The following is a 16,728-nucleotide window of genomic DNA, read 5'->3' as shown; positions in this document are numbered from 1 at the left end:
AATAAATTATCCTCAGTGTAGTACAGAGAGACAAGGAGATGGAAAATGGAAGATGGATAAAGAAATAAGGAGGGAAAAAAAAAAAAAAAAAAAAAAGAAATAAGGAGGGTATGAGTTCTAAAAAAATCTAATGTAGAAAGTTAACGTATCTTGCCAGAATCCCAGAAAGAAACAATAAAGAAAATGGAGGAGTGGCAGTATATAGAGATAATGGCTACAAGTTCTAGAACTGATGAAACACATGAATTGACAGCTTTAAAAAACAAGCACAAGATATACCAAACACCAAGCAGTATAAACAAATCAATTCTCCCCTAGACACACTATAGTAAAACTACAGAATAGTGGTTACAGAAATAGCTCAAAAGCAATTAGAAAAGACTGCCTACACAGAAACAAAATGATTAGACTGATAGTCAGAATTAAAAAAAAACTCAATCAAACTTGATCATATATACCACTTTCTTTTTCAAAAAACTTCAACAGCTTAAAGAAAAAAGGCTGAATTCTTCAGAGTTTGGAATTTAAGACACTCTATAAATCTGTTCCATTATTAATCTACTCTTCCAGTCAAATCTTCTGATACTTTTTTTTTTAATGTGGTAAAGTATATGAAGCATAAAACTAGACTATTCTGTTACCTTAAACATATTGTGTTGCTTCTGTAACCTCTAGGCCTCTGATTATACTGCTTTTGCCAGATGAACTGGCTTTCTGCCATCTCTGCCTACTGAAATGATACCTTTCTTTTACATTTTTTAAAATCTCTTGGTCACACTGTGTGGCATGTGGGATCTTAGTTCCCCGACCAGGGATTGAACTTTTGCCCTTTGCATTGGAAGTATGGAATCTTAACCACCGACTCCCAGGGAAATCCCAATGATACCACTTCTCAAGAACTCTGAAGCTTTTCCCAATCACCCCAATTGAATGATCACCCCATTTATAGTACATGCTAGCTCATATTAGTTATTAGTCTACATATTTTACTTTCCAACTAAACTGCAGCATCTTTAAAGGCATATGCTCAGTCAGACTGATTTTTGGATTCTCTTCCCTCCCTCACCTCCTGTACTCCCAGACCAGTAAGTGATACAGTTAGAATACATGAAAACTGGTCAGGCACCAAGTGTTTAAACGGATAAGATTAACTTCTGGCCTAGGGCCGAGATAACTCCTGGAACTTGTGAACTCGGCTCTCTGGGACCTTCTGAGTGCTCACCTGTTCTGGTTGGCAAACGGTGCCTGGTCTATTGGCAGAATGCTCTCAGGCCAGGGGGCGGTCTGATTTGGAGGTGCTTGTTGTTGGCTATACTGAGGTCCCCCCATGTTCATCTCCAGTTCAGATGGCCCTGAAAAAGGAGAAGAAAACAACCCCTGAATCTTACAACTTGTAATTAGCGAAGTGTCTGTTTCGGCTATGGAATAGAAAGAGAAATACCTGGCTGATAGAAAAGAAATAAATAATAATAATTAGGTGGAAATAAAAAGACAGAATTTTTGTTCTGAAATAGAACAAAAGGCAATAAATATCAAGGCTAATCACCCACTTTGAGACTCTAGATGAGCAGTTCCAAACCCCTTGGAATTTTTACGCTAAGTCACTTCAGTCGTGTCTGACTCTATGCAACCCCATGGATTGTAGCTCGCCAGGCTCTTCTGTCTATGGGATTCTCCAAGCAAGAATACTGGAGTGGGTTGCCATGGCCTTCTCCAAGGAGTCTTTATACTCTTATTAATGTACAGGCTTTTGTGTAAGTGGGATGCATCTTACTGCTATATACTGTATTGAAAATTAAAACTGGAAAATAGAAAAAAATGATTCTTAATTCATCTAAAAATCATCATAATAAATCTACTATGTTATAAACAAGACTTTTCTTCCAGTAGTATTGAGATATAATTGACACAGAGCACTATGAGTTTAAGGTGTACAGTACCATGATTTGACTTATATACATCATGAAATAATTATCACATTAAATTTAGTGAACATCCATCGTCTCAACAAATGAAAAAAAAGAAAAAAAATTCTTTTCCTTGTGATGAGAACTCTCAAGAGGATTTACTCTAACTTTCATACATACAGCAGTGTTAGTTATGTTGATCATGTTGTACACTACATCCCTAGAACTTATCTTATAATGGAAGTTTGTGCCTTTAGACCACCTCCAACCGGCTTGCCTTTCCCTCCCCTCCGGTAACCACAAATCTGACCTGTTTTTCTATGAGTTTTTTGTTTGCAACAGAGATAAGATTTTGTTTAAAGCCAACTCTATTGTGAGTCCATGAGAGAATAATAATATCTTTATATTATTATGAGAATAGTTGTGGCCTTGCAGAGCCGCTAAAAGGGCATCAAGGTCCCAGACATAATTTTTCAAAGTGCTGGTCTGAGTAAGACAGGAGTAGAAAGGGCTCAGACAACTCAGACATGCTCTTTCTTAGGAATTCTTTGTAGAGGTTTAAAGCTAATGCATGATATGAGCTCTTTAATGATTTTATTATCACTGTCTGTGGACCTGTCTTCCATTACAATAGATACTTTTCTGTTGAGTTCACAGCTTTTATGAGTTTATTAAAAATCAGAGCAATTCAGCTACACAATGAAGCTCATAGAGCCATTTTTCAAGCTCAAAAGCTATGTGTCATTAATGAAGAAAGACTGAGGATAAATGAAATTTCTGGACAGAAAGGATTTACTATGATGATTTTTAAATGAATGAATTAAGTATTTTAGAAATTTCCCAGTGTATTTTCTGCATGGAAATCTGACCATTTTTAATTTTTCATGCAAGTCTCAAATTATGTGAATTTACACTTGGGAATTGTGCGTTATTAATTGGAAGTACACTCTCTATAGAATGGTAACATGAATGTCATCTCAGAAACAATAAGCCAAAATGTGCTGAGCAACAACTAGAAAAGAAAACCGATGCCAGGGAGGGATGATCATTCTGCATTATTATGTCAAAACCATTCTGGCATCTTTCTGGTAATGACTTAGTGCTTACTCATCCTACACTGGGCTTCCCCAGTTGCTCAGTGGTAAAGAATCCACCTGCCAATAATGCAAGAGGTGCAGGTTCCATCCCTGGGTCGGGAAGATCCCCTGGAGGAGGAAATGGCAACCCACTCCAGTATGCTTGCCTGGGAAATCCCATGGATGAGGAGCCTGGCTGGCTACAGTCCATGGGGTGGCAAAGAGCTGGACACAACTTAGTGACTAAATAATAACATCCTGCGCTATCTAAGTATATGAAAAAGTACATAAACATCACCTTATCTGGATTATGGTAACGGACAACTGGAAGGTTAGTATGTCAATATTAAGAAACAAGAATGAGCTACATTAAGTTTTTTTAAAAAAATAATCGTTTATTGAGATAGAATTGACATACTATATACTTAGCTCACTTAAAGTGTATGATTCAGTATCTATTAGTGTAGTTGCAGAGCTGTACAACCATCACAATGATCAATTTTAGGACGTTTTCATCCCCCCAACCCCCCAAAAACCTCATGATCTAATTAGGAGTCACTCCCCATTCTCCCCACAAAGCCCCAGCCCTAGGAACCCACTAATCTTACTTTATCTACAGATTTGCCTGTTTTGGACATTTCATATAAATGGTATCAAACAATGTGTCTGATCATTAATTTTAATAACGTGAACTGTATCCAAACAGAATTCTAGTGATCCTTATATTTTCTGAGTTGCTCTATAAGACCCTGCTCTTTCAGGGAAGACCTGGGAGAGTCTTGTTTAGGGTGTCTAGTCTGTCTAGGGTGAAATGTGCTGTGCTTAGTCAAGTCCGATTCTTTGTGACCCCATGGACTATAGCCCGCCAGGCTCCTCTGTCCGTGGGATTTTCCAGGCAAGAATACTGGAGTGGGTTGCCATTTCCTTCTCAAGCGGATCTTCCTGACCCAGGGATTGAACCTGCTTCTCTTACGTCTCCTGCACTGGCAGTGGATTCTTCACCACTGTGCCCCACCTAGTCTAGGGTAGTGCTCAGAAGTCTGCATTTTAAGGTCCTGATGACCATGCAGAGTTAGGGACACTGCTGTACTATTGAAATGCTTCTTTAAAATATCATCTATATGATATTTCTAGTGTCTCAGTACAATCCACTCCCTGCAAAAGTTGAAATCAGATAGTTTCAAACAAAAACGAAACATCATAAAGGTAGTGAGTTCTCTTATTTTACTGGAAAACCTGCAATTCTATGGCCCTGTGCAGAGATTTTCAGCAAGATCCCACTTATGACAGCTTGCTAGGGGGTGGGTGGGGTGGGGGGGATTCCCTAAACCGCAGATGACAAGCCTGACAGAACTTAAGGAGCTGTTCCTCTCTCCTTCTAAGAATGCATAAAAATGAAAAGCAAAGAGTACAGGAACCACCTTACCCATATTCATGACCTGAGGCTGAAGCATCTGCCTTTGGCCAGGCTGGCTGCTGGGTCTCATGGGGATGCTGGCTGTTGGGTTCCGAATCATACCTCCTTGGATCGGCCGGTTCATGGCATTGCTGGTAGCAGCACAGGTGACCCTCACGGCAGGACTCTGGGGCACCCACTCCCCAGACGGCATAGTGGGCCGGGCAGCACTGCTGCCAATCATGCCTACAGGCAAGGCAGAGAAGACAGAGATGCGGTGACTGGAAACATAGTCAACATGTAGGAACACTAGACGCTCTTACTCTATACGAGACAGACAGCTGTTCTCAATACACAGTTAACCCGACAGCTCACGCCCTCGCTGGGCCAGATGCGGGCCCTTGGGTAAGAAATACAAGTTGGCAATTACTATGAAGTTCTTCACAACACAGACTTGCCACCCTTTACAGTTCGGAAAAGCTGTTGAAGTTGTTCCCATATGTACTTAGAGACAGGTGCTGTGGCGTGTGGATAACCCCAACTTCCTTCCTCAGGAAGTGAATCACATTAGCTGATATACACGTCAATGCTTTACTTTCCAAAAGGGAGGTGAGGCCAAGAGAAACAAGGTGAGAACTGATAATCGATATTCTAATTCTAAACCCAAATCACAGAGAATATCCCGTGAAGCCTCGGCCAGACTTTAAATCCTCCAATCCCTTTCTGAGCGTTACAATTTGTTGCGCTTCAAAGCTGACTGAGACAGCCTTGGAAGCCGGGGAATGAGAGCATCTTCCTACTCTGGCTCTTTGTGGTCACGGCAAGGAAGTGCCGGCTGCCTCGGTGTGCCTGGACCTTGTTCCTGGTGATGCAGACCTAGACTGGGTAGGGACAGATTTGTAAAAACACTCTTAAGCTTGAGATGGTAACAGCTGCGTGACCACACACGCCAGCGAGAGGCGCGCTCTGCCGGCAGGTCACGTGCTTGCTCTCTCCGGCCCTGGGATGCTGGCGATGGCCAGACGTGGGCTAAAACTCGGTGTCCTAAAGGGGCAGAACCCCAAGGGAGGACCCTTCACTCTCAAGTGTTTAGTAAAGGTTGTGCAACAGTTCCGCTTTCAAAGATGTGGCTTGCGTTGACTTTAAGTATGATAACTAAAAACAGGGTATATTTCAGAAATGGGGAGAGCGTGTATTGTGGGTGGTTTTTCACTGGTGAAATAAGAATGCACCTCATCAGGGCGATGAAGAGTTAAGTGTAATTAGACTGAACAAGTTAGGACAATATTATATTAGTACATATTTTAAAAACCATTTGAAGACTAGACTTGAATGATATAAAGATATGGGCGAAAGGACATTTTCTTTTTCAAAAAATCTATTATCTAATCAATATAACAAGATTATATAAAGTCTAGAAAGCAGAAGGGAAAATAATCCATAATTTGAAATATTAATGTAATTATAACCAGGGTAGTCTCTTTCACATTTTTTTCTTTTTTTTTTTTAAAAGCAAAGCACAGACACTGCTTGATCTTTATAGTCTGGATGCCAGTCATCTCCAGGCTGCCTAGATTTGAATATATGTCCGACAGAGGATGAGATGGCTGGATGGCATCACTGACTCGATGGGCATGAGTTTTGAGTAAGCTCTGGGAGTTGGTGATGGACAGGGGGGCCTGGCGTGCTGCGATTCATGGGGTCGCAAAGAGTCGAATACGACTGAGTGACTGAACTGAACTGAACTGAATGTCCCCAAACTCCTAATGTTTCTCCTAGAAGCTAGATGTTGCATTTCACTGATAAGGAGCCACCTTTAATAAACTATTGGCTCCTTTTCTCTGATAGAATTTCATGTGAGTCAACATTTTACTTATATAAATCAATACTTTATCTTAAAAATAATATAAGATTAATATGGTATTGCTTTTGCAAATAAGTAAGTTAGTGATGTAGTCAGTGTCTGGCACCTCTAGTAGGCACCCAGTAAATATTTGCTGACTGAATAAACTATTTTAACACAACATAGCTCACATTTCCCATGTGAACTGCTTACCAACAACAGAAAGTGAAAAAAAAAATCCATCTTTTTTCTTTCAACTGAACCCTTATTTTCACTTATCTGAATGGAAATGTGATTACAGGGATGACACACTAAACTAAAAAAAATGCCAAGAATTAAAACCTATGAACATAAGTTCTTTTTAAAACATGTTTCTTTCAATGGCTTTGTCTCCAGTTATAAACGGGGAGCAGGACTTCATTAGAAAGCTCAGAATCCTAAGGGTGCAGGATACCCAGAGGGTACAGGACATGGTGGTTATAGCCATCAATGCTGCTGCAACGATTCCTAGCCTGAACTGGAAGGAGGTTTGGGAGTATGGCAGCTGCTATGGGGGTGACTACCACTTAGGAATATGCATGGGAAACTTGGCAGACACCTTAAGCCACAGCAGGTCAAGGGTCAAACTAGATCACAGGAAACCTTAAACATTTTTAAAAATGGAGTTCTTGGATCAGCTACTATTAGGCTAAGCACACTACCATTTAAAATTCATATTCTTAGTATTTTTCAGAATGAGAATTGCTATTGTTACAAGTATAAAAGGTTGGTGGAATTTTACACTTTCATTCTGAAATTCATGAAACACAAATCATCAATTAATAGGAAGTTTTGGGGTTATCCTGGGTTGGAAAGATCTCCTAGAGAAGGGAATGTGTACCCTCTCCAGTATTCTTGTCTGGAGAATTCCATAGACAGAGGAGCCTGGAAAGCTATAGTCCATGGGGTCGCAAAGAGTCAGACATGACTGAGTGATTAACACTAATACACTTTTGGGGTTATCAGCAGGATTATCACAAAAAGCTAGCAAATTATTCTACATAAACCACCACAAGGTCTAGAATAGTAACTGGAATAGTAGTGAAATAAGTCTTTACTGTAGGATTAGCGAGCGACTAGAACTCTTGTTAAAACAATGATCACAGCATAAAAAGGGTCAGCCTACTGGGACACTTTCCAATTCTTCATATACCACGCTCACAGTGAAAATCTGCAGAATTTTCTTACATTCAAATGTGTTTCTAGCATAAAAAATTTCACACGAAAAATTCTACTATTTGGATGTGGAGGAATACATCATTAAGTTGAATAACCCACCAATAAAAAGTTAACAGCGCATATGAGCCCTTACCTGTGCTACTGTTCCCTAAATTTCCTTGGTTTCCTATCATCCCTTGATTACCCATCATTCCTGGCTGAGGTATCACTGAGTAGGGACTACTGTTTCTGATTGGTGGGAAAGGTCCAGCACCCGTTGGGCTTTGCAATGTGATGTCAAGTGGGAAATTCTGGTTTGGCAATAACCTGCCCAGTTGCCCTGGTCGTGGGTTATTAAAAGCTAAGGAGAAAACAAATGAAAATTGAAGGTTAATAGAGGATAATGGAAAATAGTAACAGAAGCAGTGTTCAGGGGAAATGTCGTTTGTAAAATCACAAAGGTATGCATGTCTGGGACCAGCTGCTTAGTAAAGACAAATTCACAGACAAAAAAAACACGGGGTGTCCAAACACAGACTTGCAATCTAATCAACACGTCTCTAATTTACTGCTTGACAACCTCACAGAGCAATAAAGCAAAGGAAAAAAAAGAAGGAGAACATGTCTGTTATTTACTGTATATTTTTCTCCCCAATATCAACTTCTAATATTCAACTGTGTTTGCTAAGTAAACTACAAATATGTTTTTCATATATTATTTGAATTTAGAAATACTGTTTTGTCACAGCTGTGAAGCCATAAATATCTCAAATGCACCAAACTTGGACACATGTGGTTTGGACTGAGACTGTCATATTTTAACTGGATTTTCCTAGGAAGAGAATTAGGCTAAAAATGTCTATTCTCACTGAAAGTTGGAAGTCTTTAAGTGTGAACTCTGGTACCGAAAGTCAGTATTAAAGCTTTCAAGGTCCTGTTAAATCTTCTAAATATATATTCTTTAAATTCCAGATTTATTTATATTTGAAATGGCTTCTATGATTAGTTTACAAGAGCTTATTGTGTAGTAAGCACTACATCAATGCACTATACTATCACACAGACAACCAGTTATTTGGTAAGTGTTTTTACAAGAACAAAGATATTGTAGACTGCAATTCATAGAGCAAATATATAAAATAATATCAAGCAGTTTATTTTCTCTGAACTATATAAACACAGCATGAAACAGAACATTTAAAACATATTAATGTCCTTAACAATCAGTAAGAGAAATAAAATATTTAGAAGAATTATTATTTGGAATGAAAATTATGGATATGCATAATCTGACTTTCTCAGGTTTAGCTACCTGGATGCTATTCAATAGTCTGAACAACACCAGGAGGTATAGAAAGGAGAGAACCCATGAGTTTCCACACAGCCTTTCAGTAACTCCTCTGGGCCTTAAGCATAAGCTCGGTAGAGTGTTTCTTACTCACGTCTCAATTTTCTGACTTTGTGATCTCTCATGGGCCATAAGCAACCTTCCATTCCCAAACAAATTGGCAGGTCTGACACATAACCAGCATAAACTCTATTTTGTTTTACCCTTTTCAGAAAGATCAGGAATCACTTTAAGAAAAGATCTATTAATCAAAGATACATTGTAATTTGGTTGATGGTTGCCATTTCTCATTTGAGAACAGATGCTAAGCTTTGCGGAGAAGGCAATGGCACCCCACTCCAGTACTCTTGCCTGGAAAATCCCATGGACGGAGGAGCCTGGTAGGCTGCAGTCCATGGAGTCGCGAAGAGTCGGACACGACTGAGCGACTTCACTTTCACTTCTTACTTTCATGCATTGGAGAAGGAAATGGCAACCCACTCCAGTGTTCTTGCCTGGAGAATCCCAGGGACGGGGGAGCCTGGTGGGCTGCTGTCTATGGGGTCGCACAGAGTCGGACACGACTGAAGCGACTTAGCAGCAGCAGCAGCAGCAGCAGCTAAGCTTTGGGTCAAACTGTATTTGAAGAGAGAAAAATCATTATGCTCATCAACCAAGCACTAAAGAGATTATCTTTCTACAAGTTATGTCCCTCGTTCAGGAAAGATATTTTCTTCTCTTAAAAGCTATTGGATAACTTTAGGGAATTATGAAGTTTGTAAACCAAGTAAGTGTTCTTCACTAAGTGAAGAAAGACTTTATTTTAAGCCTACAAAAACATAAAATAAAAGGGAATTCTCTGGTGGCCTGGTGTTTAGGAAAGGGGCTTTCACTGCTATGGCCTGGATTCAACCTCTCCTTGGGGAACTGAGATCCTGCAAGCTGTGAAGGATGGAAAAAAAGAAAAAGCGATACAAATTGTATCTTATAATCTAAGGTCTTCTAGCTTTATATCACACTAATTAAACTCAAGATGCATTTAGAAACCATTTCTGTGATAAATTTCCATGTAAAACTGATATTTACATGAGGATTCCAAAGAGACAGGACAAGATATTTTTAATGTGTATAGCCCTTTCATATATAAAGATTTACAATTCTGGTTAAGAAATTTTCACTAGTGAGTGTATTATTCCTAAAAAGTCAGCATAACTTTCTAAGTTTCTATCTTTTAAGTGTTTAGTCATGTATTAAGACACATAAAATCTATTTTGAACTCCGTTTCTGAAGGCAGTAACTGAAATGAAGAGAAGTATGACAATCATCCAAAGAACTTTATCTGCGCAGGTCAGTCTCCCTCTGTGTTGACTCTATCAACCACAAGTGCCTGCAGAAAGGCCACGCTGACTAGAACCCACTCTGACTACTGTTTTGAAGGGCCGGGACAGTAGATGGTGCTATTTGACCATAGAAACTGTGACGTGACTAAGCTGTTTGCATCAGATTTCAGTAATCCCTGTTTCTGATGGTGATTACATGGGAATTTCTTGGCATAACCGTCAACACCCCATACTCACTGCTCTGTGGGATTCGCATCGCTGTTTTCTGGGCTCCGACAGGTGTCACGGGGCTGCTTTCGGCCGTGAGTTGCATGAGGTCATTGATGATGGCTTGCTTGTCAACTGATCCAGCAGGGGCGCCTGGCCTCGTGTCCGGGAAAAGCTGCGGTAATTGACTATTCTGCAAATCATCCAAAATCTCCTCCAAGTTGTCCAGCTCACTGCCAGGCTGTGGTTAACAAACAGAAGAGTTTATCCAGTCCTACACAGGCCCATGTGCAATTACAGACCTAATGGGTACAAGGAACCAGAGCCAAATAAGATGTGGACACATGTGAACCTTGGGTCTCACTGTTTATTGATCATCTTTAAAAACAACAACAAAAAATTAAATTGACAAAGGACAAATAATTTAATTTCTTGCTCCTCAATTTCCTCCTTGGTAAAAAGAGATGACTGAATTAGAAAGAAAGCTCTCTTCCAGCACTGGGATTCATTGGCGATTTATAAATTCCCCTTCATTTTATGCTAATAATTCAATTAATCATGAGTATAAGTATTTCTAATTAACCATGGGTATACTAGGATTTACAGTCTAGGCCCAGGTTTAGTGGTTAACTCACTTGAAGAAATAACAACAACAAAAACGGGTGGAAAATATGATCCAAGTTTACACGAAATCAGTATTTAGTAAATGGTCATTTCCCTTTATAACTTTGTTTTTCTTTCCTTTTTCTTTTTCTTTTTTTTTTTAAGACCAAGAGGTAAAATGCATAATGAGCTTGAAGTAACCCTGAACAACTCAGCCCTGTCTTTTCCATTTGAGTGGTGTTATTTTTTTTTTTACTGCTTACACTTTCAGTTTCAAATGACACTGGTTTTCTCAGTCCTCATCAGCTTAGGGGACAAATGCAGGGAGGCAGGAGGTCGTTTCCAATCACTGCATCTATCAAATGACTTTACAGAAGCTGTAAACATGTTTCTTATGGCTTTTCCCTTTATTAAAATAATTTCCCTTCAATTATCAATATTAAAATAATATGGTATGCAGCACCACTATTTCACAGCTAGCACTTTTCTTCCTGAGACCTGAACTGAATTTATGTTCTTTCAAGTAGAACCTATCTGGGTGCCAAGTATTTAAAATCAGACGGTGCCAACCATGCAAGAAAATGGCTAAGTTAAACCCCAAGATTATTTCCTAGTGAAGAGAGTGGTAAGAATGATTTTCCTGATGTGTAGGTGGAAAAACACGTTAGGTAACTTCCCCAAAGTCACTGATGGACTTTCAATCCTTGACCATGACTAACCCTTTTGTCTACACTAGCAATTCAAATGATATAATTTACTTAAAGCAGAATGGCTTATAGTTTCATTCTACACACAAGAAGTTGGACTAAGTTTTTTGCAATTTATGGCAAATGTAATATCTATCTAGAAAGTCTTTTTACTGGACACAATTTCTCACGTAAGAAAGGATACGATGAAGTGATATTTTATTGGACTCTTTGTTTCAGAGTCAACTAGCTCAGCAAGAACTTGGCGATCCATTTTCCAGGAAATTCCTAATGTACTGTTAGAGCAATTACAAGACCATTTTCTAGTTAGTTTAGCCATCTGTTTCTTACAAAAGAGGCAGGGATCAAATTTGGGAGAGCTACATCTTAGGTAAGGATTAGGTTCTGAAGTTAGAATGCTGAAGTATGGACAGACACAGACAAAGTGATCCTCAGAGCTGCTCAGGAAGGAAACATACTGTGTGTCCCCCACCCGTGGGCAACACGGCCAGTGGGGGAAAGCACACCACGGCCTCTCTGGCTTGACTGCCAACTGACGAAGTCCACGAGGGAGCCACTCTGCCCTGGAAAAGCCTGTAGCTACATTTTCACACCATCGGCGCTTCAAGGGAACCAAGACCAAACCAAACCAAGACAGATCAAATCTGCTGAACGGTGGGCAAAACTGCTCACACAACTTAACCGTTTAACAGATACCTATTCTTTTCTTCCCCTGAATCTGTATGGACAATTCTGTGAAAGTTAAACATATGTACAAAGTGACTCTGTTGGAAAGCCACTTTTATCATGTTTTGCTGAACATGTAAGGCACGAACAGGAGTACAGTATCAACACCTAACGCCCTCCGAGGACAGTGCCCGGGACACGGCAGTGGACACTCAGCCAACACGGTTCCTTCAACCATTTAAACCTGTAATTTAAAAAACTTCCCAGAATCAACTCAATTTCTCATAAAATTCCTATAATTTCTCAGAAAAAAAGTCTCATAAAAATTGACAAATATCCTTATAGTTGGTTCTTGAAAATAGCTATGGACGTAAGAAAGAGGTTCTAATAAACTGAAGTTTATTACAGTTTCCCTACTACAGTCTGACTTGTGTGGAGTGTTTTAAAATTGTGTGTGGAGCAGTGAGAGGGTAGGTCATTGGAAGTAATAAGTAATTTCTTGAGAAAGCTTTGCAGATGCCTTGAATGAGAAACACTCAATACAGATTTATACAAATGATGATAAAAATACAGTATATTAATTTCCTCAATGAATGCCCTTATATTTGCTCCCAATCCCAGATGTGTGTAAAAGAAAGCTTTTACAATACAGATTGATAGTCTGGATCTAGACTCCTACCTTTCTTTTTTACCTTTAACTCTTTTCACTCAAATAAAATGACACTTTAAACCATCTTGAATAGAAAAATAACTATCATAGTTTCAAAGAGCTCTGATGACAGGACTCGTGGTTTTTCATTGTGATTTACTCTTGTGTTTAATATATATATATATATAGAGTAGAAAATAAGGCTAAAATTAATCTCTTTCTCCACATACACACACTAAAATACATTTGGATGGTTTCAACCAAGTTTTTGGTTCTTTATTTCAAATAATCTGCTAAGTTTCATTCAGTTCACCATCAGAAAAACGCATTATGAAAATTTCTCCACTAGTTAATATTGCTTTGCTTGTGTTTATTTCTTATCAATTTTTGGAGTACACATTTAAATTAATCTAACTGTTTTAAATTTACTTCAAGAAATTTTCTTCTTCAAGGAGAGTATCTATATGCCTTTGGCTGCCTTGCAATAAACTTTGACAACTATAGGCATTTTCTTCTGCAGTCATGGAAGTTCTAGAAGGGGTAGATTTGATCACACTAAGTTTCTGATCAAACATTTCTTCCCTCAAGTTTTTGTAAGCTTTAATTCTCATCAAAAGTTCCTCTAGTTCCTTTCTTAGGCATGATTTCTTCACAAGACAAAAAGATTAATGCCTTCCTTTAAAACGCTTTGCCAAGATACTTCAAAGTTTTGCTTAGGCATCTCTTCGAACGCTCAAATTAGCCACATCAATTTGAAGAGTTGGTTTAAACTATTTCAGGCAGAAAATGAGTCAGAAAGATTTTTGAAAAAGTTCTACAAAATGAAAATTGGACTTGATTTCTGTAATTTTTCATTTTCCTGGTTTTATGAATTTTTCATGTGTCAAATCAATTTGTTCCCTGACAGAAATATAAAGAACATATGTATTTTAATGCCATGTATTCTAATAAACTACAAAACAATGTTTCAAAAAATTTTTTAAAAACTGGTAATTTTACCACATTTGCCTAACAGAAAATTGCTTTAAAAAATGGTAACATAGTTCTACCATGTTTGGAGGGAAATTTTCAGGTCACTACCAGTTTAAAATATGGTTTGCTCTTCTTATGGGGCCAAATAGCAAGAAGAAATTCTCTACAGACTATTTCTAAACCCTCATCATAAGTGGCCCAGTAGCATTAAGAAAGCCTAAGAGTACCATTTAGTTAGTATCCTTTACACATGCTCCCTTGTGTAAATAAGTATATAACTTAGGTCAGTGAACATATTGGAAATTTTTCTGTCATTGTTTCCTGTTGGTTATGAAACACTGTAGAAACAAACGTTGTTTAAATACTCTACCCAGTGAAGAATGCTATTTTCGGTATAACAGCGCCATTGAAGTACTTCCTGCCCTTAATAAGTTAGTGATAGGTTAAACACACACTCGATAATAGTTCTTTTCTGAGTCAAAATAACAAGAAAGTTAACTGTGCAGTTCAGGCTCGCTAGCAGTTTATCTTACTAAATAAAAATGTGTTGTGTTCCCTTGAAATGAAAGAAAAGTCTTAGATAAATGTGCCTAGAAGTCAACAGGAGATAGAATCAATCTGTATTTGGGAAAAGTGAAGGAGGGAGGGGAGTGAAAAAATCCTTTTTTTTTTTTTTCCCCTTAAAGTCATTCATTCTGACTTTGATCTAAATTTAGGTAATGCATACTTCCTGTGGTAACCTTTCTTTTCAAGCTGAAACGTTTTTGATGTTAAAATTGCTCTGAAGCAGTATTTTTGGGGTGGGGTTTTAAACGGGAATGGATAGAAGGTAAAACCAGGAACTGGGTTTCATTAAGAAAAAAATACTGTGTGTGTGTATGTCTGTATGTGTCCATTCAAAACGACAGATTAGTGCAGATAATACTCTGTGCTTTAAGTTCCCAAAGTGAGACAGTTTTGATTTAAAAAATGTTCTTATAAATACCAATTAGAAACTGCAAGTGACTTAAGGACTTAAAAAAACCCTTCACCTTTGTTAGTTTCTTGTATGAAGTTAATGTAATCATATAGCTAAATATAAAAATGCCAAACAGCACCCCCCTTCCCAGACCCTTTAAGTCCCTAGGGCCTCAGTCCAGGGATAGAAATAAATTCTGTTCCTGGAGGGAGGGCCCAACCACTTAGCCAAGGTGGACCTCGTGAGTCACCATCTTGCCCTCTAGCGTGTGTCAAGAAACCTGAGTGACAGTATCTGTGCCTGCCACTCAGAACTGCCACTAGCCCTGTGTATTCTAATCTAGTAAACCTCGAAAGATTAAAACGTCTGCAGCTGTCAGTATGGTTTGACACAACACTGTATTCAAGATATGGTTGTTAAGTTTCTGCTGAGTCCCCACATAATGATCTCATAGCATCACAGAGTAGCTGGTGTTGAGAACTCTGCACCAACAGCTAAGTTTAAGGAGTCATCATCAAAGGGGTTTACATGACGATGCGGTTTCCCTCCTGAAGGGCACGAAGCCCTCACGGAATGGTAGTGGTGGGCCAGACATGAGAGTGGAAGACGGACAGAAAGCTCCGTGCTCAGGACTCAGAAGGAGCCCGCTGTCAGAGCAAGTGTGGCCTCAGCCCCGAGCGGGGGCCCATCAAGCCTCTCCACCCTAGAGCTGCCCCCCGGCTCAGCCTCCACCTACGAGGTCCCCAGGTGACGGCCAGGGGTGCTAACCTCTCCTCTCCCCATGCACACCTGAATCAGCAACACCTAAAATGTCCACTTGCAAAACAAGTTTCAAGGCCAAGTCAGTGAACCATTTTAAGTCAAGAGGCTTGGGCAACTTCTTCACCTCGAACCCACCATGACTGAAGGCAGTGCTTCTGACATCGTTAACCCAGCCAGTTGCTGATTCCCCAGAAAGCCCCTTAAGCCAAGCCATTATTGTCAGTAATGACTCTTTTTTTTTTCATTTTTTTTTTAACATAAACAAAAATATTAGACTGTTGGCGTTTTCCCTGTGATGTCACTACTTCAGCGTGTCATCAAGGATGACTTCGAATATTATTTTAGCTATCCTGAATTTTTTTCCCCAGGGAATTCGTTTTTCAAGTAAGAACAACAGATAGCACCACCTACTATTTCAGTTTTGCACTTATGTTTGATATTTGGTGGCTCAGTTACACCAAGGCCCAGGACAATTCTACCTCTCCTCTCCTCTTTATTTCCCCTTAAATAAGTTTTTACTGATGGCCTAAGAAATTCTTCAGCATCAAGCGTAAGTCCTGGCCAAGAATAAAGAGAGGCAGAATGACTTTCATTAAGTTTGAAAACCAGCCAGACTCTGATCTTAAAAAGAGAGAAAGGTAAGTAAGAAATCATTTACTTAAGTCTACCCTGACCAAACCCAGTTTCAAGGAAGTGATTGTTTCCAAGTGAGGTGTCTTCTGATACCAGGGGTTGGTAAACCCCAGCTGACCTATGTGCGAAACGCTACCTATTTCTGTATGGCCCATGAGCTAAGAAGGGATTGACAGTTACTAATAATTGAAAAAATTTTCAAAAGAAGAGTATCTTGTGACACATGAAAATTGTGTAAAATTCAAGCATCAGTGCCTGTCAATAAAGTTTGATTGGAACACAGCACTCACTTGTTCCCCTAGCATCCAGGATTGCTTTTGTAGCCCTCCAGTGGCAGAGCTGAATAGCTGTGTCACAGGTGTGTGGCCAGAAATATTACCATTTGGCCCTTCACCAAATAAAAGTCAGCATCTGCTCTATTCTCTGCCAGCAAAGGTCCACATAGTCAAAGCTATGGGTTTTCCAGTAGTCATGTATGGATGTGA

At 39.2% G+C, this 16,728-nt stretch overlaps 1 protein-coding gene across 2 annotated transcripts in view; it reads right to left on the bottom strand.

Moving 5' to 3' along the window:
* Positions 1-16,728, bottom strand: part of NCOA2 (nuclear receptor coactivator 2) — a 280,040-nt gene that overhangs the window by 22,151 nt on the left and 241,161 nt on the right. Inside the window, exons 12-15 of one of the 2 annotated variants that reach the window (XM_065903337.1) lie at positions 10,324-10,534; positions 7,574-7,780; positions 4,410-4,625; positions 1,223-1,352 (exon numbers count right to left, since the gene is read on the bottom strand). In XM_065903337.1, coding sequence (XP_065759409.1) covers positions 1,223-1,352; positions 4,410-4,625; positions 7,574-7,780; positions 10,324-10,534 — 764 coding nt within the window. The remainder of the gene's footprint in view (positions 1-1,222; positions 1,353-4,409; positions 4,626-7,573; positions 7,781-10,323; positions 10,535-16,728) is intronic. The other variant, XM_065903338.1, reaches the window with a different exon arrangement.

Source organism: Muntiacus reevesi, chromosome 12, assembly GCF_963930625.1.
Source record: "Muntiacus reevesi chromosome 12, mMunRee1.1, whole genome shotgun sequence".
In the NCBI taxonomy this organism is placed as follows: domain Eukaryota; kingdom Metazoa; phylum Chordata; class Mammalia; order Artiodactyla; family Cervidae; genus Muntiacus; species Muntiacus reevesi.
The sequence above is the reverse complement of the archived record's forward strand: the minus strand, read 5'-3'. Positions and strand labels throughout refer to the sequence as shown.